Here is a 25370-nt window from a genome sequence, read left to right as displayed (position 1 = left end):
AAGCTCAGTGCTCCGATATTGTTTAATTATTAGAATAGAATATTTTTTCAGTGAGTTCACGTTATAAAGTTCACTGATTTACATCGATAGCACCTGATTGCTATCCTTGTCTGTTATTTGACAAAGCAGAGGTCTATACTTTTACAACTATGCACTGTTGCTAAATCATTTGCAGACTATGAATAAATAATAAAGGTAAACTACCAGATTTGAGATATAATTTATCATTATCAACAATTAATATTAGCCTGCATTACATATAGGCCTACTGCGATGAATCCCATATTTCTATAAAAGGCGATGAGAAAATAGAATGGCAATATATTATGTTGTCCTATCATTTTCACAGACTCCACAACGTCAGTTGATCTCACTATCCTCCTGATCCGCCTCATTGCATTAAATGTTCAACAGAATACATAAATACAGGTTACCAAATACGTGGTGGATTAGCTTCACAACTTTCCACAAACTTGAAAATCATAATAAAAATCGAGTCTTATCAGATAAACTTTGAGATAATACGTTTGAACTTACTTGATTACTTCATAAACACCTACTGTATTAGTGTAGCACTGGATAGGGATTAAACAAAAATTGAGCCTAATAATTATGATTTGATTTGAATTTCTTTTATCAATTGAAAAACAGGTTTTCAGTATTTTGTAAAGTTGTACTGGTAAGTTCGTCTGCATCTTCGTTCCTGATAGCTGATAATATTTCCAGTACTTGTCTGAAAATTAATTAGAAAATTATCATTTACTTTGATTGAAGGTGAATATTAATCATCATCTTCTATAATATTTTAGAGAAAAGAATTAGCTTATACATGTGCGAGATAGGAAATACACAAATGACGCATCATTACGTCTGAACTATTGAACTGATAAATTTTTAAAATGTTTCATAAAGATTCTTAATTTACTAAGGATGGTTATAGGCCTATTTTCAGTCCTCCAAGAATTTAGTACGTCAAGTTTCAAGTTTTTCAATTCAACAATTCGTTCCCAGTACATCAAGTTTTCAATTCGTCAAAGTTCCAGTTTGTGATACTTTGCTTGAGTGTTCATCTATCTATATTATTGTAAAGGAAGGTTTTGGCTTACACATGTACGGGATAGTAAATACAAGATTGACCCAATATAGAATATTATATGTATATTTTGAGTCAGTTTATGAGGTTGATAAACACGCCGCCCCTGATATGCATGAGAATGAGCTGGAGATGTCTGGGAGCTTGGGATTAGGTGTTGGTATTGATTCTGTCTCCTCTGACGAGATCCTGTCTGCTATTAACAGCCTTAGATCTAGCTGTTCTGAGGGCCCTGACTTGATACCTACTTTTATTGTGAAGGGTTGTGCAGAGGTACTCCTTAGTCCATTACAATTCATTTTCAATTTATCGATCAGGACTGGCCAATTTCCTTCTAAATGGAAGGTTGCTAGGATTACTCCTATCTTCAAGTCAGGTAAAAGAACTGGTATAAGTAATTATAGGCCCATATCAATTTTAAATTGTTTTTCCAAAGTTTTTGAAAGAATTTTGCATGCAGTTATATACAGGCAGGTGAAGGGAGTCATCGCAGACGAGCAACATGGATTTCTGTCAGGCCGTTCTACGGTGACTAATCTAATGGAGTTCAGCAATGAGGTATCCAGAGTTCTTGACGGTGGGGGGCGGGTTGATGTTGTTTATACGGATCTCTCAAAGGCATTCGATTCAATCAATCACAGAATATTAGTTAAAAAACTAAAGTCGATTGGTTTCTGTACAAGCCTGGCAAATCTTGTTGAAAGCTATTTGCATTCAAGAGTGCAGTATGTTAGAGTACATAATTTCAAGTCTAGAACTTTCAACTGTACATCTGGGGTGCCTCAGGGTTCTAACCTTGGACCACTTCTCTTCCTTCTATTCATTAACGATCTCCCTGCTGTCTTTGATGGCTCATCCTGTCTGATGTATGCAGATGATGTGAAGTTGTACAAAGCGATTTTGAGCCCTGATGACAGCCTTAGCCTTCAAATGGATGTTGATAAACTAAGTGTATGGTGTATGAATAATGGCCTTAGAATAAATATAGCTAAATGCAAAACTTTATCATTTTCCCGGCAGGTAGCTTCACACAGATGCATCTATAGTACTGATGGTGTACCGTTGGAGGAGGTAGAGTCTTTTAAGGACCTGGGTGTGATTTACAGCTCTGATTTTACATTCAATAAACATATAGACCTTTTGTGTAGCAGAGCCAATCAGCAGATGGGGTTTATCCTGAGAACATGTTCACCTTTCAATGATGTCTCACCCTTAATATTTCTGTATAAATCTCTTGTCAGAAGTATTCTTGAGTATGCGTCTGAAATTTGGAACCCCTATTGTAATGATCAAGTACTACTTTTGGAGCGTTTACAAAATAAATTTTTAAGGTACATGTACTTCAGGAAATTCCATTTCAATTGTCCGTTTGACTTTCCCTCTGACACTCTGAGAAATATTTTCTAATTATTGCAATCATTAAAAACAAGACGAGATGTTAAGTCTTTAATTTTCCTTCATAGTTTATTAAATAATAAAATAGATTCCCCATATTTGCTTTCATATGTCAATATTTATATATCTACCATATCACGTCTCTCCACTTTTTCTTTTTTTTTGTGCCCCGTTCCAGAACTGTGAGTCACTATAATTCTCCGGTCAACAGAATTCAAAGACTTTTCAACTGTTACTCTGGGCAACTGGACATCTTCTGGTTCTCTCGTGAAAAATTTTATAAAATATTAAACAGTCTATTGTGAGATGTCCTTGCTCGGTCGTGTTGTCGATTATTTGTTGCTGTATATAGGTATGTATCTATTGCACTGTGTACTTCTTACTCATTTTGTTGCTTCATTGGCAGGTATCAGTCCTCTGACATTCAATTGTTAGTTTTATCCACTCTTTGTAACATTTTTTATTTCAATTTTAGAATCTTTTCATTTCTATATTCAGTTTTATGATAATTTTCTTGTATACATATATTTTTTTCCTTCTCTTGTATTTCTATATATTTTTTTCTTTTAACATTATTGCAATTGTAAGTTACATTGCTAATTGTTAATCTTGTATTGTTGTATTTGTGAAGGAGACACATTAGGGGTAACCTGTTGTCTCCATAAATAAATAAATAAATATTAAAAAACCTCTTTTTAAAGCCAAATAGGCTACGTCATATGGATTGGAAAAAATTGGGTTGCTAGTTAATAAATTTTTGATTGATTAATCATTTTTATTATTCATAAGTAGCAGGGAACACGTGCTCCGCAAGGGTCTATTTTAAAATTTGACAAAAACTGAAAACTTGACGTAATGAAATCTAGAAGTATTGAAAAGTTCTATACCCATTCTCTGTTGATTAATAGTCTTCTCTGTTAATTTATGCAAAATTTCAAGTTAATCAGTCCAGTAGTTCAGACGTGATGATGCGTCAAAAATAATTCTCCTATCCCGTACGTGTATAAGCACTACCTCCGTAACAAAGCCGTAGTGCATTCGTGTGACGTCAGCACAGGTAGGGATCCTACACCAATAAAAACACTAGCTGATATCAGCTGAAATCAACTAATTTTAACTAATGTCCACTACCTATTATGTTTTACAGTTTACCAAGCTGTTAATGCTTGGGAAGAGATAATTAGCTGAAAACTTGAATAACGAACAATTTTCATAAATAATATGAGAATTATTTGAACGCTATTATATTGAAACTATAAACTGGAAATTAAGATACTTTACTTGTTCGTCATATGGAACTGCATCAAGGAAGCAACGCTCCCGCAGTAGGCTATATGACCCCTCAAAGTGAAATCTAATATATTACTGATATCCTTCATCTATCAAACAAAACAGACAAGATAACACAACCAAGAACACATAACATACAGCAAAAATTAACTAACAAGGAATCTGCTAATTTGTATGGACACAATACAATAAACTATTCCCTGAGTGGTTTTTTGAACTCCTCCAAACCCTCTGAGATGGGAGTGAATTGAATATTCTCATTCCCATATAAAACCGGCCACTCTTCAGTAGACTATGAGGTGGTTAAACAAAACCTCTAAATCTTGTATTATGAGGATGAGTCAACTGGGTTTCCTCATAAACCCGTCTATTTTAGAAGACAACGATTGCTAAATCAGATATACAAATAGCAAGCAGGAGCTGTCAGAATTTTTTTTAATAAGACCTGCAAGAGCACCTTGTATTAATCTTATAAATTATCCTCACGGCTTTTTTCTGCAGTATGAATATTACATTATCCTCGATAGTTTTTCCCCAAAAAATTATAGATATCGAAAAATTCACGAATACGTGAATGAATATCAAGCTAATTTATTAATGAACATGTTTTACTTCGACTAGGAACGAAATAACTTGAGACTTGAGATTAACGCAAAACATTACTCAGTGAAAAGTATTAGACTGCAAATAAAATTATGTAAAATTGACTTTAGTAAGGCGACTAAAGATGCATACAGACAGACTTATGTGCCACGAATACGTGCATTTAACTTTTCACCAGCTGATGTTAATTCTTATTATACAGTATATGCATTTGAACAGATGCAAATATAATGAGAATAGCATCAGTTTATGAAAAATGAAATGCGCGTGTTCGTGGCATATAAGTCTGTATGCACCTCAACATGGAATTCTTCTTGGTTACATTTCATGAAATTTAAATATTCCATTCATTGCTTCACATCAAATTGAATGTTATTATTACAATTGATTGAGCAATCGTTTTTCAAATTATTATTCCGTTATTCTCACTAGCCAAAATGAATCTCTGGTAAGAAATTTTCAGGCCAACAATTATCTCTTTTTTTATCTCTAATTATGTCATTTTTCCAGTCAATGAAACTAAGAAAAAAAATGAGTCATTTATTAGAGCATGTGGGTTGAACACAAGTTACTTACATAATGTTAGCTGGTTCGTTTCTGGATTTCACCATTTTAGCCTCTTGCCATTTTTCTTTCTTACAACTTTCAAAATTAGTTTTGATAAACTTGAAACCAGCATGCGAAGGTCTGACTTCACACCAAGGACAATCAGTTTCCAGCATCAACTTCTCCGAAGGAATCTTCTTGGCAACTTCTAGGTTCTCCTCAGTTTTTAGTGAGCTGTAAAAATCAATTTCCAGTTTTTAAAAGCCTCGAAAGTATTATAACACTTTTTTTATAGTAGTCACAGAAAAGAACACATTTGCAATTGAAATCACTATTGGTGAAAGAATAGTTTTTCTAGATAAGAATTGCAAGCTAATTATTCTCACTACTCTTGCTCATTTTCTCTATTCTCATTATGCTTATGTATAAATCTATTGCTCATTTTCTCTATTCTCATTATGCTTATGTATAAATCTATACTTATAAAATTCTTATCTCACTGACTCACTGATCACGATTTCTGGAAAACTACTGGACGGATTGCAACAAAACTTGAAATATAGCTTCCTTATAAGTCCTAGGTGCTTACTAAGAAATCTTTTGGCGATATTTTAACTCTAAGGGTGGTTTTTAAGGGTTTAAAGTTCTTCTTTTAGCATGCATATTCTTCTTATTCCAATCTCTTAATTATAATTGAAAAGTCCATACCATCATGTTAATATAGAACTATAATCTAGAGAGTACCTCTAAACAGTTGTTAACTGGTAACCAAATTAGTAATTTTGCCAGGTTGGCATTAAGTTGAGTTAACTTTGATAGGTTGGCACCAAGTTGAAGATTAAAATGCATTTATCGCAGAAAAATTGATTGGGCACTGCTACTTCAATCAGAGCTATTCCTGAGAATATTATATTATTATCTATTTTCCAATCACTTGATAATGGAATTATTTATAGCCGAAACATGTCGTGTTGAATAATTTTAAAAAGGGTAATCAGATTTATGAATATTAGAATATAAATATAAGAATAAATATTTTCATTTCTATTCCTAGGAGTATAGATAATTTTTATGTTTCATAAAACAAACTTTTATGACGGGAGTTCTATCAATTGATCCTATTCTATCAAGACTAATTTTGTTTGTATATCTGAGAGATCGCGTGAACAGCTTAAACAATTTCGATGAAATTTTAATTATTCAGTACAGTATGATGAATGGAGGGTATTTTTAAAGCTTCAGATGTGTCCGTTGTGGAATCTGTGTGCAAAGAATGAGTAAATTCGGCCAGAATTCAACTTGACGAAAGAAAGGGGTTATTTATTAAAACGGCCAAATATCTGTTGTTGCTTTTCGTAATGTAAAAATATCTTCCATAGAAGTAAGGCGCTTTTCCCATGAATCAATTATTCTCAAACATTGATTGTTTTACCAAAGAAAATAAATAGATGAAGGTAGATTTCGATAAAAGTATAAAAATATTGGGGAATATGCATAACAGTTCGTTGATATTCACTTGAAACTGTCAGTATACCTCATTAATACAGGGTGATTTTTTAGTCCTGTTACCCAATTTTTGATGTAATTTATAAACGGGAATTTGGGTATTAATAAAAAAATAATATTTGTTATTTACAAAAGAAAATTTATATTTCATTACTCACATTTCTTAGTTACTTAAAATTATTACACCATATGCTCAAAATGTCCACCCATTGAGGTTATACACGCTCCGACTCTTTCCACCATATTAGCAGAAACCTATATATTGGAAATATTCGTGATTAAGTCTTAATATTGGCTTTCAGTTCATCAATATTGTGAAGATTGTTTTTGAAGGCCTCAGACTTAATGTAGCCCCACAAAAAGTAATCAGGGGATGTGAGGATGTGAAATGCTTCTTTTACACTCGCGTACGATTTCGTAGCAAAATATTGTTCCAGAATGAAAACCCGTTGTTCTATGGTAAAATACATTCTGTTCATAACACGACCAGAATCATCACAAAATGTTACACAGCTTAAGGATAATAAACTCGCACTGCCTTGTGTATACTGAGTGAGTAGGGCTACCAACTTCGTGCAACAAAACAAAATTTCCCTTTATTAGGGAAAAATTACCATGTATTAAAAATAGGGTAACAGGACTAAAAGATCACTCTGTAGCATCAATGCTCACCATTCAAATAATGCTGTCACATTGATGTGAATCTTACTATGATTTGTTTACATTAGATCAGATGGAGATAAGATGATAGCTACTGTTTCGATTTCGAAATGATGATTGCCATTTTTACTTTTTATGCCAGCTGTTATTAGTTTCGATTTCAATTATTATGTTTGACATTTTCGCTTTTCATACGCGTTGTTATTATTATGTAAAATAAGCTCTCATTAAATGAAATCATAAACATTGAAGTCAATCCTATACTAAGCGAACAATTTCTGTTTAAATATGTGTGTTTGCGGATATGTATGTATGTCTGACGGATCTCGAAAACGCCTCTAACATTCGTTTATTAAATCAGGAGTACGTTTGCGATAAAAAAAATATTTTGGAACAGGTCTCAACTCTGGGAAAAATCGCTGAAGCTCTTTCAGAAAGGATTATTGGTCCCTCAAGTAGCAGCTGATCAAAAAAAGTTTCCATACTCTGTTGAAAACGTGAGAAAGAAAGTGTGAGCAAGTGAAAAAGATTATAATAGCTGTAGTTGAGTTACCAAATTTAGCGATCCTATTTTAAAACATTGCAGTATTCATGGAACATCTGGAAGTATAGGTACAGAAAGTGACCGGATGATAGCAAAATAAATTTAAAATTGATCTCTCCAAACAATGGTAGTTGAATTGATGTTTATTGTGAGGTGATAGAAATGCGACTAATTTCTTCAGCTTCTGTTGTATTGGTTCCTCTGTTGCTCTATGTTTCTACGCAGCCATGGCCTTGAGAGAGCCAGTTGTCCTGTCTGTTAATTCCTAATCTGGACTAAATACCACGGAACCAATCAGAGAAGCCTCCTATTAAAAAAACCCTGCTCTGATTAGTTCTCATGGAATTTAATCATGATTGAAATTGAACAGGCTTTTGAGCTACTGGACCTGATATATTCATGTTTTGAAATCAGCTAAAAACTATATCGAAAAAAGATAATATTCCGTCAGCTGGTCCTATTTCCTTTCATCCTATACTATTAAACAAGCAATATCTGTTTATATGTTTAGATGTTCAGATGTTTGGATGTTTAGATATTTAGATGTTTGTATTTCACCAGATCTCGAAAACGGCGCTAACGATTCTCACGAAATTCAGAGCATAGTAGTTTTATAATATAAAAATTCGATTGCACTAGATCTCATCCCTGGGAAAACTCGCTGAAGGACATTGAAAGGATAATTATTATTTATCCTTGGAAAAACAGCTGATAATAATTATTTCGTCGTCTGTTGATGATGGAAGTGAGTGAGCCAATTGATGGACATGAGAAAGAAATCTCAGCCACATTAAATGTTAGACTAATTATTATGAATGGAGTCTTATATATAAATAGACTTCCATGGAAGAAAGAATCAGTGGAATGGCTGCTTTTACACTTTTGAATAAGTGGAACGAAGAGTAAAGCTGCGTTTACACCAAAGTTATTAACAAAATGTTAACATTTGATGAACATTTATGTGTTAGTCAAGTTCTGTTCAATCTAATAGAATCCATAAGGATTAAGTTATCAACAATTTGTCAATAACTTCGGTGTAAACCAGCTTAAGCGATAGGCTATGCCAGACATTCCAGAATAAGCAAGAGATCCATGCATACCAGAGTCAACCAATTCCAAATAAACTTGATTTGGAATTCTATTTTCAATTGCATCAAGCAAAAGCAAAAATAACATGATCACTGCTAATTTGATAACTGTCAACGAGAAATATTAATTGCCAATGGATAAAGTCAAGGTCTCTTAGAAGGAGAACTCTTAAGCCCCGCCCAATATTCCACAAAATTCGCTGCAATTAGTCTACTAATCTACAGAGCACTTCCAACACATCAATTAATAATTCAAATGATTAGACTCAATAATTTTCATGCCAAGCTGTGGCCTAATTTCTTTATTTATTACCGATAGAGGGCAGATCATAAGATGCTCCTAGAAAATAGTAGGTCCGTGATACAAAATTTTGAGCTGAGTCTCATCTCTGAGATAATTTGAGAGGAAAAATTGATCATCCAAGTGGCAGCTTATTGAAACAGAAATGTCCATCGTTTGTTGAAAACTAGAGAGGAAGAGAGAAAATTAACAGCTGTGGTTATAACATTTAGCAATATAATTTGAAAACATCGCATGATTCAATAAAAATATTCCCTGATGTCAAGATGAGTGCATAAGAGCAACTGGGTGACACCATAAGGCATCGCTAACTTTTGATTGCTTTTTAAAATACGCAGTTGAATGTATACTTCAACAAAGTTGAATGTGTTGTTCAAACTGAGGTGATAGCAACGCAACTAATCATCACAATCACTGACAACGATTTTTGGGTAACTAAGTATTATAGAAATGTATTTGAATGAAACTTGAAACGGTCCAATATATAATGACATTTTCATCGAGGGAGAGCACCTTTTCGGATACAAAATTCTTTGACAGTGACGTGACTATATTAATTCATTATTCAAGTTATATTCAACAAGCAATTTTTGTTTGAATGATGGATCTCAAAAACGATTATAACGGCTTTGGTAGAATTCAGGTTATAAATATTTTACAAAAATAATCTGAACATTTAATTCCCGCACGGGTACCCTGCTAGTAATAATAATAAAAATAATGACAACACGCCAGATATATCTATACTTATAAAATTCTTATCTCACTGATCACGATTTCTGGAAAACTACTGGATGGATTTCAACAAAACTTGGAATATAGATTCCTTATACGTCCTAGGTGCTCACTAAGAAATATTTTGGCGATATCTCAACTCTAAGGGTGGTTTTCAAGGGTTTAAAGTTCGTCTTTTAGCATGTATATTCTTCTTCTCCTAATCTCTTAATTATAATTGAAATTTCCATATCATATGTAACTATGAAACTATAATCTAGAGAGAGTAAATATTCGAAACAGTTGTTAACTGGCAACTAAATTAATAATTTTGTCAGGTTGGCATTAAGTTGAGATGACTTCATTACGTTGGCACCAAGTTGAAGAACTAATTGAAATGCATTTATCGAGAACAAATTGATTGGGCACTGCTGCTTCAATCAGAGCTATTCCTGGGAGTGTAGATGGTTTTTATTTTTCATAAAACAAACTTTTATGACGGGAGTTGCTTCTATCAATTGATCCCATTCTATCAAGACTAATTTTGTTTGTATATCCGACAGATCACGAAAACTACTTAAACAATTTCGATGAAATTTCAATAATTCAGTACGGTACGATATATGGAGGGTATTTTTAAAACTTCAGAAGTGTCCGTTGTGAAATCTGTTTGCATAGAATGAAGAGATTCGGCCAAAATTCAACTTGGGCGAAAGAAAGGGGTTATTTATTAAAACGATCAAATAGCTGTTGTTGCTTTTCCCTATGTAAAAATATCTTCCATAGAAGTAAGGCGCTTTTACCATGAATCAATTATTCCCAAACATTGATTGTTTTACCAAAGAAAATAGATGAAGGTAGATTTCGATAAAAGTATTGGAGAATATGCATAACAGTTCGTTGACTGTCAGTATTCCTCATTAATAGCATCAATGCTCCCCTTTCAAACAATGCTGACACATTGATGTGAATCTTACTATAATCAGGTTACTTTAGATCAGATGAAGATAATAATGTTAATGATCGCTAATGTTTCAATTTCAATCATGTTTGGCATTTTTGCTTTTAATGCCAGCTGTTATTATTATGTGAAATAAACTCTCCTTGAATGAAATCATAATCATTGAAGTCAATTTATTATACTAAGAAAGCAATATTTCTGTTTGAATATGTGTGTTTGTGGATATGTATGTATGTTTGACGGATCTCGAAAACGGTTCTAACGATTTTGATTAAATCAAGAATATAGTGGATTTGCTAAAAAAAATCATTATTTTGGAACAGGTCTCAACTCTGGGAAAATTCGCTGGAGTTCCTTGTGATTGATTATTGGTCCCTCAAGTAGCAGATGTTCAGAAAAAAGTTTCCATAGTCTGTTGAAAACGTAAGAGAGTGTGAGCAAATGAAAAAGATTATAATAGCTGTAGTTGAGTTACCAATTTTGGTGACCTTATTTTAAAGCAATGCAGTATTCATGGAACATCTGGAAGAATAGATTCAGAAAGTGACCGGATGATAGCAAAAGAAATTTAAAATCAATCTCTCCAAACATATGGTAGTTAAATGTGATGTTCACTGTGAGATGATAAAAATGCGACTAATTTCTATTGTATTGGTTCCTATGTTGCTCTATGTTTGTAGGCAGCCATGGCCTTGAGAGAGCCAGTTGCACCGCCTGTTAATTCATAATCCGGACTAAATACCACGAGAGCCAATCAGAGAAGCCTTCTATTAATAAAAACCCTGCTCTGATTAATTCTCATGAAATTTAATCCTGACTGAACAGGCTTTTGGGCTACCTCTGGGCCTTATAATTTCATGCTTCGAAATCAGCTAAAAACTAAATCGAAAAAACATAATATTCCATCAGCTGCTCCTATTTCCTTTCGTGATGTCATTGCATGGCACAAGACAAACCTATTGATATTGATAGATCACAAGTAAATACTAGAGTTGTCAATTTAGATAGAAATTAAATTGAGTTACATGTCAGTTTACATCCAAATTTTCATCCCTAAGCTTTCGGTTTTTAGCTAAGATCAAAGAAAGAAATCATATAATGGTAGTCAATAATCAAAGTGATTGAATACACTCTATTCAGATTTATGCAAATTCAAATAAAAATGATCTCACTTTAATATTTATTATAGTAAAATTTAGGACATAAGAAATCAGCCACAATATGTTATACTATTATGAATGAACTCTCATGTATGAATGGACTTCCATGGAAGAAAGAATCAGTGGATTTGCTGCTTTTACACTTTTGGATAGGTGAAACAAAAAGTAAGCGACAAGCTATGCCAGAAATTCCAGAATAAGCAAGAGATCCATGGATAGGCCACCAGAGTCATCAAATTCCGAATCAACTTAATTTGGAATTTAAAGTTCAATTGCATCAAGCAAAAACAAAAATAACATGGTCACTGCTAATTTGATAACTGTCAACGGGAAATATTAATTACCAATGAATGAAGTCGAGGTCGACTCTTAAGCCCCGCCCAATATTCTACAAATTCGCTGCAATTAGACTACTCTTCTACAGAGCACTTCCAACACATTAATTAATTATTCGAATGATTTGACTCAATTATTTTCATTCCACGTTGTGGCGTGATTTCAAAAACGATTATAACAATTTTGGTAGGATTTAGATTATAAATGTTTCACAAAAATAATTTTATCTTTTAATTCTCGTAGCGAAGCTCCTAGTAACCTATAAAAACGTCTCTTCTATTAAGAATATTACAACCAATTTCAAGTTTTTGAAACCCCTGGAAGTATTATAATACATCATTAGAGTAGTCATAGAAAACAAAACATTTACAATTGAAACCACTAACGGAGGAAGAATATTCTCTAGATAAGAATTGGTAGGCTAATTTTTCCCGTGTTTCGGCAGAAAATTAAATTATCAGTTGCGACCTGAAAATTCTGACACCAAACCTGATCCAGGTTACTCGATATCATTATATTAAAAATAGTATTAATAGAAAATAAAAAATCAGTAATGGAAGGAGCTCTTGGAACAGTACGTTCAAATCTGGCAGGTACCGGGTGTAGGAATGATTGTTTTAGTTGATTCAGCATTAAACATTGAACTAAAGCAATGTGCCAAAATTTATTTATTTTTTCGAAATTATAACTTTTCCAGGATAAAATTTTATTAGAGTAGTTTCATGATGTCATTTCGCACATTACGTAATTAAATTCTGCTATTTCCTCTATTGTTTTCAAACGTTTTCCTAGAGTACTTAGAATTGTTGTAAACGCAAAATCATCATAAAAAATCAGTTGAACGTCCATTCTATTATTGCTGAGTCTTCTACTTTGACTGAGGGAATTTTCCTGTATTCTGTCTTTGTTAGTTGTATTCCTTTCCCGTTCTATTGAGGGAAATTATTGTTGTGCCCACCACGTCCTTTGTTATTTGGTATTTTCTAATGCATAGTATTGCCAGCCCTGATACCTATTTTTGAGCCTGATTAGGTCGACTTGGAGACCTGAACAGGAGACCGCTTTTATCTTCTGTAGAGTACAGACATGTTTTCTGAGCTTAATTATTTATTGACCTGATTCAATAATGTCTTTTCCAGACAGTTTTTTATTCTCTCTCAGAGACTAAAATTATATTATTGGGAATCATTTATCCCATCAGTTTTGAAATCGCTAATCCTTTTATTAAATTATTAATGGCATAGTTAATTTCCATTCAGAGCGGTTGACTGCTGCACTTTATTATTATTGTAGGCTATGGATTAGTGACAGTCGAAAACCCATTTAAGGGTGAGTAATGAATATTTCATAGTATTGTTGTATTGACTTTATGTTGATAAATTTGATATTACTTTGATATTACAGGTAACAACCCCTGATTTAACAATTATTCAATTAATTTAATTAATTTTTCACTCAATTTTGTAGTCTTACATCTGAGATTTGGTCTCTTAAAGACATGTGTATTCGGTCTCTTAAAGACAGATTGATTATTAGATTATTCATATAAAGATGTATTTTGTAATATTCTCCATATTATTCTCATTATTATAAGAGCAGTCAGTCAACCGCATATCTATGTTTTTAATTCCAAGACCCTCAAACCACTAGAATTAGGATCACCTTATTGATCAGATAAAAATCCGCAGACCTCAGGGCCTAGCACAATTTCAACAACTAAGCCTTCTCCGACAAAATCATTTGTCACCAGGAGATCGGTTTCAGCAATAAAATAAATTTTTGATTGGCAAAGTGCTGGCCTCATTGACCCACGAACAGACTTTTTTAGTATACTTTTTTACTATTTCACTATCAGGGTATTGGTATGCTGCACATTCACCGTAATAATACATTTCCGTATAATATTATTGTAATTGATAATAATGGTGTTATCAAAATAATGGGGATAATTCACACTATTATTTATTGCTTTATTCAATTAATTTGAATATTTGTAGTGTTGCTATACCCTGTGTATGTATTATATTCTATAATTTGTTGTATTATATTATATTCTACCTTCTTCCTCTTCCCGAAATTGAAATATGTTCTAAAAGAAAGCCATTTTGGAACTCTGGAGAGCATTCAAAAGACTGATCGATCAGTTAAAATTCATGCCAATTGAAGACTTCCAGCGCTGTGACCAAGAGAGGGAACGACGACTCGGCCGATGTATAGCTGTCCAAGAGAACTACTTTGGAGGGAATAACATTATTGTTTGAAAATAATAAAACTTCGGTTAGTATGAAATTACTGTAGTCTCATTACTTTTCTCATACACCTCGTATATAACAACCAACTAGATAAGAAACAATAATTGAATAATTAATATTTAACAAGATTATTAAGATTGGATAGTTAATGATTTTCTTTTCTGGGTAGTGCCAAGTAATTTGTGCTATGTTTTGTTTTGATTTTATTTGTTCCATATTTATTGGTAATTAAGATGATTATCAGTAAATTTCTAGCTTCTTTGAGAATACGTCTTGCTTCTTTGGGAATGATTCATATTTCATGCTGAACTAGAGTAGATTATTTCATAAATAAAAACTGTCACTTTATTTATATAATCCATGTTTATAGAAACTAGATTACCCTTAGAAATTATAAAACTTGCAAAACTAATATGACAGCGTTATATTGTATCATTTACATTCGGCTTGTGCCAAGACAAAAGAGAGCGGTACTGTAATAATTTTTTTCATATACAGTACTGTGAAATATTGTTAAATGGGGCTATTGAAACAAACACAAGAAAAACCTTTCTTTTTATATTATGAGCTACAGTATTGAGAACTATTTGAATTATTGCAGTACTAGATAAGAAAATACAAGCACTCAATTTGAAGAAAGCATGCGGAGGTTTGTGATGTATTGATTCAAATAAAATCTTTATCTATCCGAAAAACATAATGACAATGGTTGAAAAGAAAAATAGTTGATCACGATATAAAATAAAATACCATCAAATAAAAATTGAACATAAATACCTATGACGGGAGATCCCTGCAAGGCTAAAAAACCTGAGTGCAGAGGCCGAGTATTCTATGATAGAGAATACAAGAGAAATAATAGAATTAATGGGAATAACATGCTACTAAATGTAATTTGGTCTTACACTTATGAAATAATGGGGAGGAGAAAAAAGAGTAAAATTGAGGTAAAAGGAAAAGTGAAGAGAGCACTTGAAAAAAATCATGAGAAGTCACAATGGGCTGTGAGGAAATTTCTTTATACAGATTGTCTCATGAAAGGTGTAACAGCCGAAGACCATGAAACATTCTACATGAAATTTGCAACAAAAAAGTCTGGTAAAATTCTCAAATATCGACCTTAGTTTTCGAGATAAATCAATTTTTCAATAGTTTTGAAAAATGTTAATTACTAGTAAACTATCAGTCAAAATCTAATTATGAGGATATGGTTTGAAAGAGGAAGAAATTTCCGATATGATTCGTACAATTTTTCCCTTTGACACTTTTCAATTTTTTATGAACGTTCAAAATTGAAAAAGTACATTCGTCGGGTTTAAAGCCACATTACATACTGTATGACGCTCATAAAAAGTTTAAGAACGTCTAACAAAGGAACAAATTTACTTGTGATAAAATGGTTTGGAACAACATTGATGAGTTTTGACATGGAAACTGTCTTCTACAAATCGATCAAACAGTATCTGTAACTTGGAAAGTGATAGATGAGGGACGGAGGTTATACAGTGATATACGCAAGTTGGAGAGATTCATATTATGCCTGTTTATGAAGATAATTCAATTTTGAATATACAGTTTCCTGACGGTTGAAACATCCAGCTCACGAAATAAGTTCTCACTTGGACAGAGTCTGGGTTTTTCTAATATAGATCTAATGTGTTTTTGAATGACAACGATTCCACCATGTGGTTGGAGTAAGTAACACCACAAATTTTTTATTCCGTATCGAAGAAATGATTAAATGTAGGAGAAATAAATGTCTTGAGATTTCTTTGTCATTAACATTGCTGATATTACGAAATTCACTTATATAATGCCTGAGTTTGTATTATTCATGTAAACAACCCAACGTAAATGTTGATCAATCACTATACCAAATATTTAACATGATGTTCTCTATTAAGCTTTACAATAAATTTGTCCAATCAGAATCATTGCAGTCAACATAATAGATTTTAAATATAATTCAAAACTTGCGGCTGGCCTGTAGAGTTAGGCGAGAAAGACATGAAATTTCTCTTTTTTATGTTTAATTTTAATAAATGCTCATCAAGCCGGGATTTTATTGTTTGAGCCCGGATTTAGCTATTTCCTAGTATTCTCCCAAGTGGTTCCAGTGAATAACAATGAATTGTCATCAACAAAAACAAAGAAGCGATTGACACACCATTTTTCAACTCCAACTTGAGAAAATCATTTATGTAGATTAAGAAAAGAATATGCGACAGGATTGTTCCCTGTGTAAGACTGTGGTCAATACTATAGAGAAACAATAGCGTAAGTAGATAATCCCATGGTATAGGGAATTTATGTCGCAACTTTTACTGTTATCTCAAGCCGATCACTGTCGATTATTGTCAATTTTTACTGTTTTGTTGGGGTGATAGTGTATGAACGGCACAATTTGAGAGACTATCAGCATCACACAGCTGCGTAGGAAAGAACTATGTGAACTATCGGCTTGGGATAACAGTAAAACTTTCGACATAAACGCACTATACCATGGGATATCTACTATGCTATCGTTTCTCTATGTCAGTATGTTGTTTGAGGATAGGTTTATTATCAATTTTGTGCATTTGGAATCTATTGTTTGAATAGCTTTTGAATCATTTGAGAGGCATTCCGCGAATTCCTTACTTTTCCATTTTTTAGAGGTTTTGAGTGAGGAATAGTTTTAAAAGCTTTGGCTATTGTTTTATGTTTGTCATTGAAATTTTCGGTAATTTTCTGTGTTGAAAGAGCTATTGCATCTATTTTACTTTTGTTAGACTGGAATCCAAATTGACATTTGTGGACTATATTATTTTTTAGTAGTAATTATTTTAATAATAGTTAACAAAGTGAGGTTTGATTAACTTTTTGATCTCTTTGGAAAAAGTACTCAAAAGGTTGGCTGATTGGACGATAATTATTTAATGGATTAGAAGGATAGTCTGCTTTATGTAAAGTACAACATTATTATTATGTTAATAATATTTTGTTTAATAACATCTAGCATGCGTGCAAACTTCTTGTCGCGCGACTCGAAAGTATTTCAATAGAAATAGCAGTAATTTGATAATTCAGAGAATTGCTTTCTATGAAACAAGCAAAAATTTCTGTTGCATTTCCAACAGACACTGATTTTTTTAGAATGATTTGAGAAACTGCTCGTGAACATACAATTTCATAACATGATGGACATCTTTAAAGGCACTTACCGTATTGACTTGATTAAAGATTAGTCATTCTAAAGATACGAACAGTATTTATTTTAACTTTATTTTAGTTTATCTGTTTATTGTTTTTTACAAATAGGTTCATGTGTTGAAGTGATGAGAAATGAGACTTGTCATTTAACATATTCACTTACCACCCATTTATTCCAATATAGTATCCCATATTTATAAATTTTTCAGCCAATTCCCAAGACCCATCGAAAGAATGTACTACACCTCCAGGCAAATTCTTATGCCTCTCCAAAATTTCCAGTAGATCTTCTCCAGCGTTTCGGCAATGCAAGAAAAGAGGCAATTTGAATTGTTCACTAAGTTTTAATTGCTTTTCGAAGTATCTGGAACATTGATTTCAAAGCATATTTAGATAATTTTACTATAGCACTTATTAAGTTTGCAACGTACCTTTTCATTACAGAAAATTGATATATTTATTATGTTCTCAACTTTTGATCTAATAACCACATAATATTTGAAAAACAAATGTATAGTCAATTCTACGTATTATTTCTACACATTGTTTTACTTACAGGACTAAAGTTTCGTGGAACACATCTTCAATTGTACGGTTTACTCCAACATGCGACTATAGTTCTGTAAGTAAAATAATAAAGTGTAATTCAGTGGTCCTCAAACTTTTCACTTCGAGCCCCCCTGCATAATTCAGCTGTAAGCCGGGCCCCCCTACATATAACAACAAATTCTATACAAACAATTATAATTTATTCAGGTACTATAGCTACATACTATAGTACATAGTTGTTACTTTTGTTTATCATAGCAATTAACAATAAAAAGAGCTTCAGTGTGAAGGATGAGCTTGTTTTTTCGCACAGAGTTTGTTGAAAATAGGTGTCAGCTCTGATTACGCTACTCTAAGTTCCTGGATCACATCCAGTCTTGATGTAAATTTACTTTCCATGGCAGCTAGAGAAGAAAACCCAGTTTCACACGAATAAGTTGTCGCAAATGGAGTCAATATTTTCAATGCCTTTTCACTCAAAATTGAGTGTTCCTTCTGCACACCAATCCAGAAGGATGTGAGAGAATATTCTTCAAACTCCATTTTAAGCGCATAGTCACCTTGGAGATCAATGAGGTTTTCATTTTCTATCATGTTGTGCATTATACTCATTGATTGAGAATTTGAATGGGTTTTGAATTCATGCCAAACCATTCAAGTTCTCATTAAAATATTTTTAAGTAGAATTTTAAAAGTAGAAAGATTGCTTATCGTAATTATTTTAGAAGTAGATTTAAATAATTTTCCAACCAAGCTTTGCGCCCCCCTGAGCATTCATCGCGCCCCCCTTGGGGTCGCGCCCCACACTTTGAGAACCACTGGTGTAATTGACTCAATTACGGAAAAGTGTCAAAATAGCAAAATGAATTTGACAAATTTTATCACAAAATATTTAATTGGAACAGAGTCTTTGTCAGCACTTGAAAATCCAGAATAGCAAAATACACGAATTAATTTTTGTTTGGGGATCATTCTGGGCTAATAGTATGCTACCTATGAGAAAATGCCCTATGTAGAATGGGCAAGTTGCATAATAGGTTCATTCTACTTGTCAGTTCGAGTTGAATCAGAACTCGAGTTCGATAAAAGAGAGAATAATTCAATTAAAATACCATAAGTAAAATCGAAAACAAAGACAATAAAGTTTTCCGAAATCTATCCTTTCTTCAATTTTAGACAATTTTGAATCACTTGACATTTTGAGTTGCATTTTTGGGACGATAAAAATTCATGTCTTTTGAGTGAGATTGGAAATTTCGTATTACAGTGTTTCACAAATCGTTTTTTCTACGACCTATCTCGTTTCTATCAACAACCGTTTCACTTATGATTATGAATCGGTCGAGTATTCATCATCACTATTACTCCTAAGAATCTTATCACAAATTCAACAACTCACCTCTTTTGAACATCTACAGGACAGAAATTAATTCGGTCATAGTCTAGACCGCATTCACCAATGGCGACTATCTTCTTTCCTCCTTTCTCGACAAAGTCATGGAGTGATTGCATGTAAGCCTCTGGATCACCATTCTCTTCAAATTCGCCACAACGGGTGGGATGACATCCGACAGTTGTGAATAGTCTATCTAAAAGACATCAAATGAAAAAACAAACTTAAACACTAAAAATGGTGTATTGGGGTATGGTGCATTTGGCGTATAGATTTATGAAGCACATATTAGGGCTGTGATCCTCATTATGTACCCAATTTACAAAGCATTCATTTTTTCAAGGTTTCAATCGTTTAAAATTGAAATCTGGTCATGACTAAGGAGAGAAGTGAGTAAGTAAGTATGAATATACAAGTTATTCATTTTATCAAGGGTTCAACATTTTCATGTTGAATAGAAATTAGAATATCTGTATTCTAGTTATAAAATCTAGTCACCGAAGCTCAATTTATATACCAAGCCCTTACCATCTTGTTCCGCTAATTTAAGCGATTCTTCTATATCTCTGAGGGACCCAGCAGTTATTATAATTTTCTTCAATCCACTCTCCCATGCTCTGGCCAGTACATTCTTCAAATCGGATTTATGTTTAATACTCCCGTGATAAACTCCATTGAACATTGGGTCATTTAAATTGGCTCCTATGTCTGAAAAAGATGAGCATAAGAAAATGTAGAACATTTACAATAATTTATAAGTTATTGGACAGCATCACCAACATTTATCTTCAGATTTGACACAGAAGAATTTGGTAAATGAATATTGTGAATTATTAACATGTAAGTCACTATGGCCTAAACATTAGATTGCAGCATTTATCTTAGAGATTACATTGCCACCCGATCTCACAGAAGTCAAAAAGCCTGTGAACTAATAATAGTGTGAGAGAAGAACAGAGCTTGGGTCCTTTTGAAAGAATACTTATAAACATGATGAGCTCCTATTCTCGTAAGAAATAACATTGGCCATAAACCCCCATGCTACGAACTAAGGTTTGTACGGACTATATAATAATGATTGATTAAAACATTAATTAATTTATTTACAAAGGCAAATTCCACAATTATTTTAATATTAACATTATTTAAAATATAAACATTGCAAATAGTATTTGTTATTGACTAGCCACTCGCCTTCCCTCACTACATTACTCGTATACTAATCACCTGGCAGCTTTCAATTTCATTTCAAAACCTTGTACATGCCAGGCAAATCTGGTAGCAGATTACTTGCTGGATCGTAAGCAGGTCATCTCACTGAAGGGAGCTACTTCGAGGGAGGAACATGGCGTGCCTCAGGGATCGGTGCTTGGGCCTTTGCTTTTCCTGATTATGATCAATGATCTGAGACTGGAGGACTCAAGCCTTCTTTTTGCGGATGACACCACAATCATCGGTAGAGGTGTTGATACCACAGCAGCAGGATGGAGAGCAAAGCAACTCTTTGCTGCTGAAAGGGACTGGTTCTCCGCGAATAAGCTCCTTCTCAACGAGGTAAAGACCCAGAAATTGATGTGTACTTATGGCATCAAAGATCGAAACCAGGCACCTGTCACCCTCCTCCGATTCAGTACAGATCCAAAGCTGACCTGGGAGCATCATATTCTTGGAGTGTGCAAGAATCTGTCAAGAGTCATATATCTTTTCAGGAAGTTGAGAGCCCAGCTGAGCAGTTGCTGATGTTGTACCATGCAGTACTTGGTAGTCTGTATGGTTATCTTGATCTGGGGACATCCACCACATGCCAGAGTCATTCTACTGCTCCAAAAGAAAGCTTTCCGAATCATCACAAATAGCAAGTGTGATGCACATTGCCAGCCAATCTTCCGCAGATTGTGCATCCACACAGTCTGTGGACACTACTACATCTTGGCTTCACTGCTATATGTGAGGAGTAACATCACAACGTTACATCGGAGAGAGCAAGTGCACTCCTACAACACTCGGAGGACAAATTTGGATGGACCTCACTGTCGTTTGTCGAAGGTGAAGGACTGTTTCCCCGTGCTGGCGATGAGGATATTTAACCACCTGCCGGAGCCGGTGAGGGCGCGTCCGGTGAACATCTTCAGGTCCTCCTTATCTAAGTGGCTAATTGAAAAGTTTAAATAAAACAGTGACTTATCTAATGAAGATACTTGTGATCTGTGACACTGCCATCATGATCAAGTAAAGTGTGGTCTGTTTGACCAGTGTTTCTTATTTCCCTTGTTGGAATATACCGACTGATGCCTGATGCGATCTATCCAGGAATGGCCTAGTCTTTGATCGAGATATTGAATAGACAAAACAAACTATTGATACAAATAAACATGTGACTCCATTCATTCACCCTCCGGTGACCAACTCGCAATGATTGAATATTTATTGAGCTGTGGAGGAAAAGAATCAAATAACAATAAAATAAGTGGAAATAAAGCCATTCCGGTCCCCTACATGCGATTGATCACTAAAACTTAGTATTTCTTGACACCAAGACCGATATTTCCATTTTACTATTATTTTCGGTGCAGAGAGAAGGAATAATATGTGAAAGTGTGGATGCTGGACCCTTCTACCACTTCTATCTATCTTCTTACTTCCAAAGTTCGGTGGCATGCCAAATGATCGATTCCCATTTGGTCAAAATTATTATTTTGTCGCAAAAGATCGAAAATTGAAGAATCCCAAATGGTAGAATTGAAACTTAAAGTTCCCCAAATGGTCGAATCCCAAACTATCGAAAAGTTTTAATAGTAATCCCATTTGGCCGAAAATCTCAATTGTCGCAAAAGGTTGACGATTTGATTTTCCCAACTGACCGATTCCTATTTGATAGAAAGGTTTTGTAGTTTGTCGCAAATTATCGAATCTAATCGGCTAGATGGGATTCGTTCGACCATATGGGAAAGTATACTTTTCGACCTTTTGGGATTCGGTCAGATGGGACCCCACGCCAAAGTTCAAGGTTAAAACTATTCTTGCGGCCTCTTCTATATAGTGAGGTACACGTTACAATGACAGTATTTGAATAATATTGGTGTTGCTATCCTCCAACAAAGCAAATAGCGCTATCATTTTTCGGCTCAGCAATGTTTCCAGATCGTTTTTCAACAATGAATGAATAAAGTTAACAGAATTTAATACTCAATTATAAAAATTTATTATTAAATGATTTAAAACTTTTATTACTAAAGTAAATAGTTCTAAATAGTGCCTAAAGATTTCGGTTCAAAATTTTACAGTTTTTTTAATAGCTTGATTGTTTTCAATTATGTGATATCTATTTATTATTATATCTATTTTTAATTGAAGATTTGTATTTTTTGATAAGACTTTAATTTTTAAGTGTGAATTGGTTTATTATAAGTGATAAGTAGTCTAACTTGACCTAGTCCAGACATCTTCTAGTTTATTTTCTTCTAGTCCAGACATATTTGGGATGTCCCCATCACTCCTGAAGTCTGTGATTGGAAGTATAGCGGATCCATTGTGTTCCTTAATCAACCGCTGTCTGGAGCTTGGAATCTTCCCTGACCTGCTTAAAACATCTAGAACGGTCCCAATCTTCAAAAAAGGTGATCCAGAGGAATTGGGTAACTACAGGCCCATATCAATCATCCCAGTGTTTGGAAAAATCTTTATAAAGCTGTGATGTACAATCAACTCAGTGCTTACTTTGAGGAAAATTCTCTCTTTTCACCTCAGCAGTCTGGTTTCCGTCGGGGCAGATCTACCACAAATGCTGTTCGCAGCTTGGTTGAAACCATGCTGGGAGCAATGGAAGATCATTACTCTGTGGCATTGACTCTGTGCGACCTGACACAGGCTTTTGGTTGTGTCTCTCACTGCATATTGCTGGAGAAACTTGAGAGATATGGAGTCTGTGATGTGGCCCTCAGTACACTGAATAATTACTTGGATTGTTGGAAGCAGGTGGTGTCCATCGGTGGTGATGTGTCTGATGCTCAGGATGTGTGCTGCAGCGTGCCTCAGGGTTCCATCCTCGGGCCTCTCCTGTTCCTGATTTTCATCAATGACCTCAGGCTGGAAAGAAATGCCATCCTTTTTGCAGACGACACAACTCTGGTGGCCAGGAAAAATAATGTTAATGCAGCAATCCAGGAGTCTGCCCAGCTGTTGGAGGCTGCCAGTGTTTGATTTCAGGTGAACAGGCTGTCAATGAATGAGAGGAAGACTCAGCATCTCCTCTCCACTCTGCAGCGGAATCCGCCAAACTTTGGGAATTGTAATGTGAAGCTGCTTGGGTTCATGATGGATGCCACACTGACATGGGAGCCACATATTGACATGATATGTAATAGACTGTCAAGAGTAATCTATCTGATGCGTATGCTGAGAAGTCATGTTTCCCAGGAGTACCTTGTAACAGCATACTACGGTCTCTTCCAAAGCCATATCAACTATGGTATAGTGCTGTGGGGTCATGCAGGTGGCTGCAGAAGGATTTTGCTCCTGCAGAAAAAGGTTCTCCGGATTATCACTGCTTCTCATCGCCTTGAACATTGTGCGCCAATCTTCAGGAGACTGAAGATTATGACAGTCTACAGTCAGTATCTGTTCAGCTCCCTGTCACTGTTGAGAAGAGGACAGCACACCTATCTTCAAAGAGGACAAGTGCATGATCACAACACAAGACAGCGGGCTGACATTGATCTACCTCATGCAAGACTCACACGGTCACACAGTAGTTTTCTTGTCAGTGCGCTAAAAATATTCAACATGATGCCAGTGAGTCTCCGTGTGCGGGATGTGAAGATATTTGAGAGGGTGCTTCGGACAAAGCTTGTGAACCTGCCGCTTTACTCCCTGAATCAGAAGGCAATACAGAGTTTTTTAAATTCGCTTCAACTGCCACCCATCTCAATCTTATGTTTGACCTCATGAAGCAATCTACCCCAGCAAATGCTGGTCATGGATGGAGAAAACTGAAGTTTTGAAGTTGATTTTGATTTGGACTGTAGGCTAGTATAAATTTGAAATGAGACAGTTTTGTGCAAGAGCCTGTTGTGCCTTCTCAATTTAAATATACAAACTTAATAAACTAATAAAAATAGATATTTTTAACGAGTAGAATAAAACCTTAACTGAATATTTTGTAAAAGAATAAACAGTTGATTAAATTAAATATACTTGTTTCTAGAAGGTAGGGCAAGACAGAGAATTGGCAACGCTGCTCTCCTATATTTATTCACTCCCATTATAACGGTTTATTACTTTTTCTTTCCCAACCGTTCTTTGTCCAACGAGTCCCCGTCCCCAAACGTGATGTAGACCTCACTACCCACTATAGTTGATTACAATAATGACGAACTATATGGTAATTATTAGCATCTAAAAATTAAAACTTACCAATGAATCTTCTAAGTGATGCCATTATTCTTTATGTCAAAAATCGCCCACAACTCTGATTAAAAAGGGAAAATAATTAAAGTTAATGAGGTGGGCTTACATTCATGAAAGAAACTTGAAATTTAGATTTGGTAAATGAACACTTAGGTTAATTGAATTTTCAACATTCAATATAAATTATGACCAGAAAAACAAATAGAAAGTAATCTAATTACTATTTGAAAAACAAAATCCTCTAATAATGTTATGATACAATGTTAAAATGTAAAGATACACTACAGAAATGTTGCATTTACACAAGCCAAGCATGATATTATTATAACCTCTATTTACAAGCAAAATAACATAACATAACCTACAACAATAAATAATTAT

General features: G+C 34.2%; 1 protein-coding gene across 1 annotated transcript; it reads right to left on the bottom strand.

Annotated features, from left to right (window-relative positions):
* LOC111051183 (putative deoxyribonuclease TATDN1) lies at positions 1 to 25367 on the bottom strand. The gene is made up of 6 exons (XM_022337621.2): positions 24996 to 25367; positions 20112 to 20291; positions 19590 to 19779; positions 17805 to 18005; positions 4958 to 5161; positions 1 to 733 (listed from the first exon to the last, which is right to left on the bottom strand). Exons 1-6 carry the CDS (start codon positions 25018 to 25020, stop codon positions 637 to 639), a joined length of 897 nt encoding a protein of 298 aa, XP_022193313.2. The 5' UTR covers positions 25021 to 25367; the 3' UTR covers positions 1 to 636.
* Between the last annotated feature and the right edge of the window lie 3 nt (positions 25368 to 25370).

This window comes from Nilaparvata lugens, chromosome 2, assembly GCF_014356525.2.
Source record: "Nilaparvata lugens isolate BPH chromosome 2, ASM1435652v1, whole genome shotgun sequence".
NCBI lineage: Eukaryota > Metazoa > Arthropoda > Insecta > Hemiptera > Delphacidae > Nilaparvata > Nilaparvata lugens.
The sequence above is the reverse complement of the archived record's forward strand: the minus strand, read 5'-3'. Positions and strand labels throughout refer to the sequence as shown.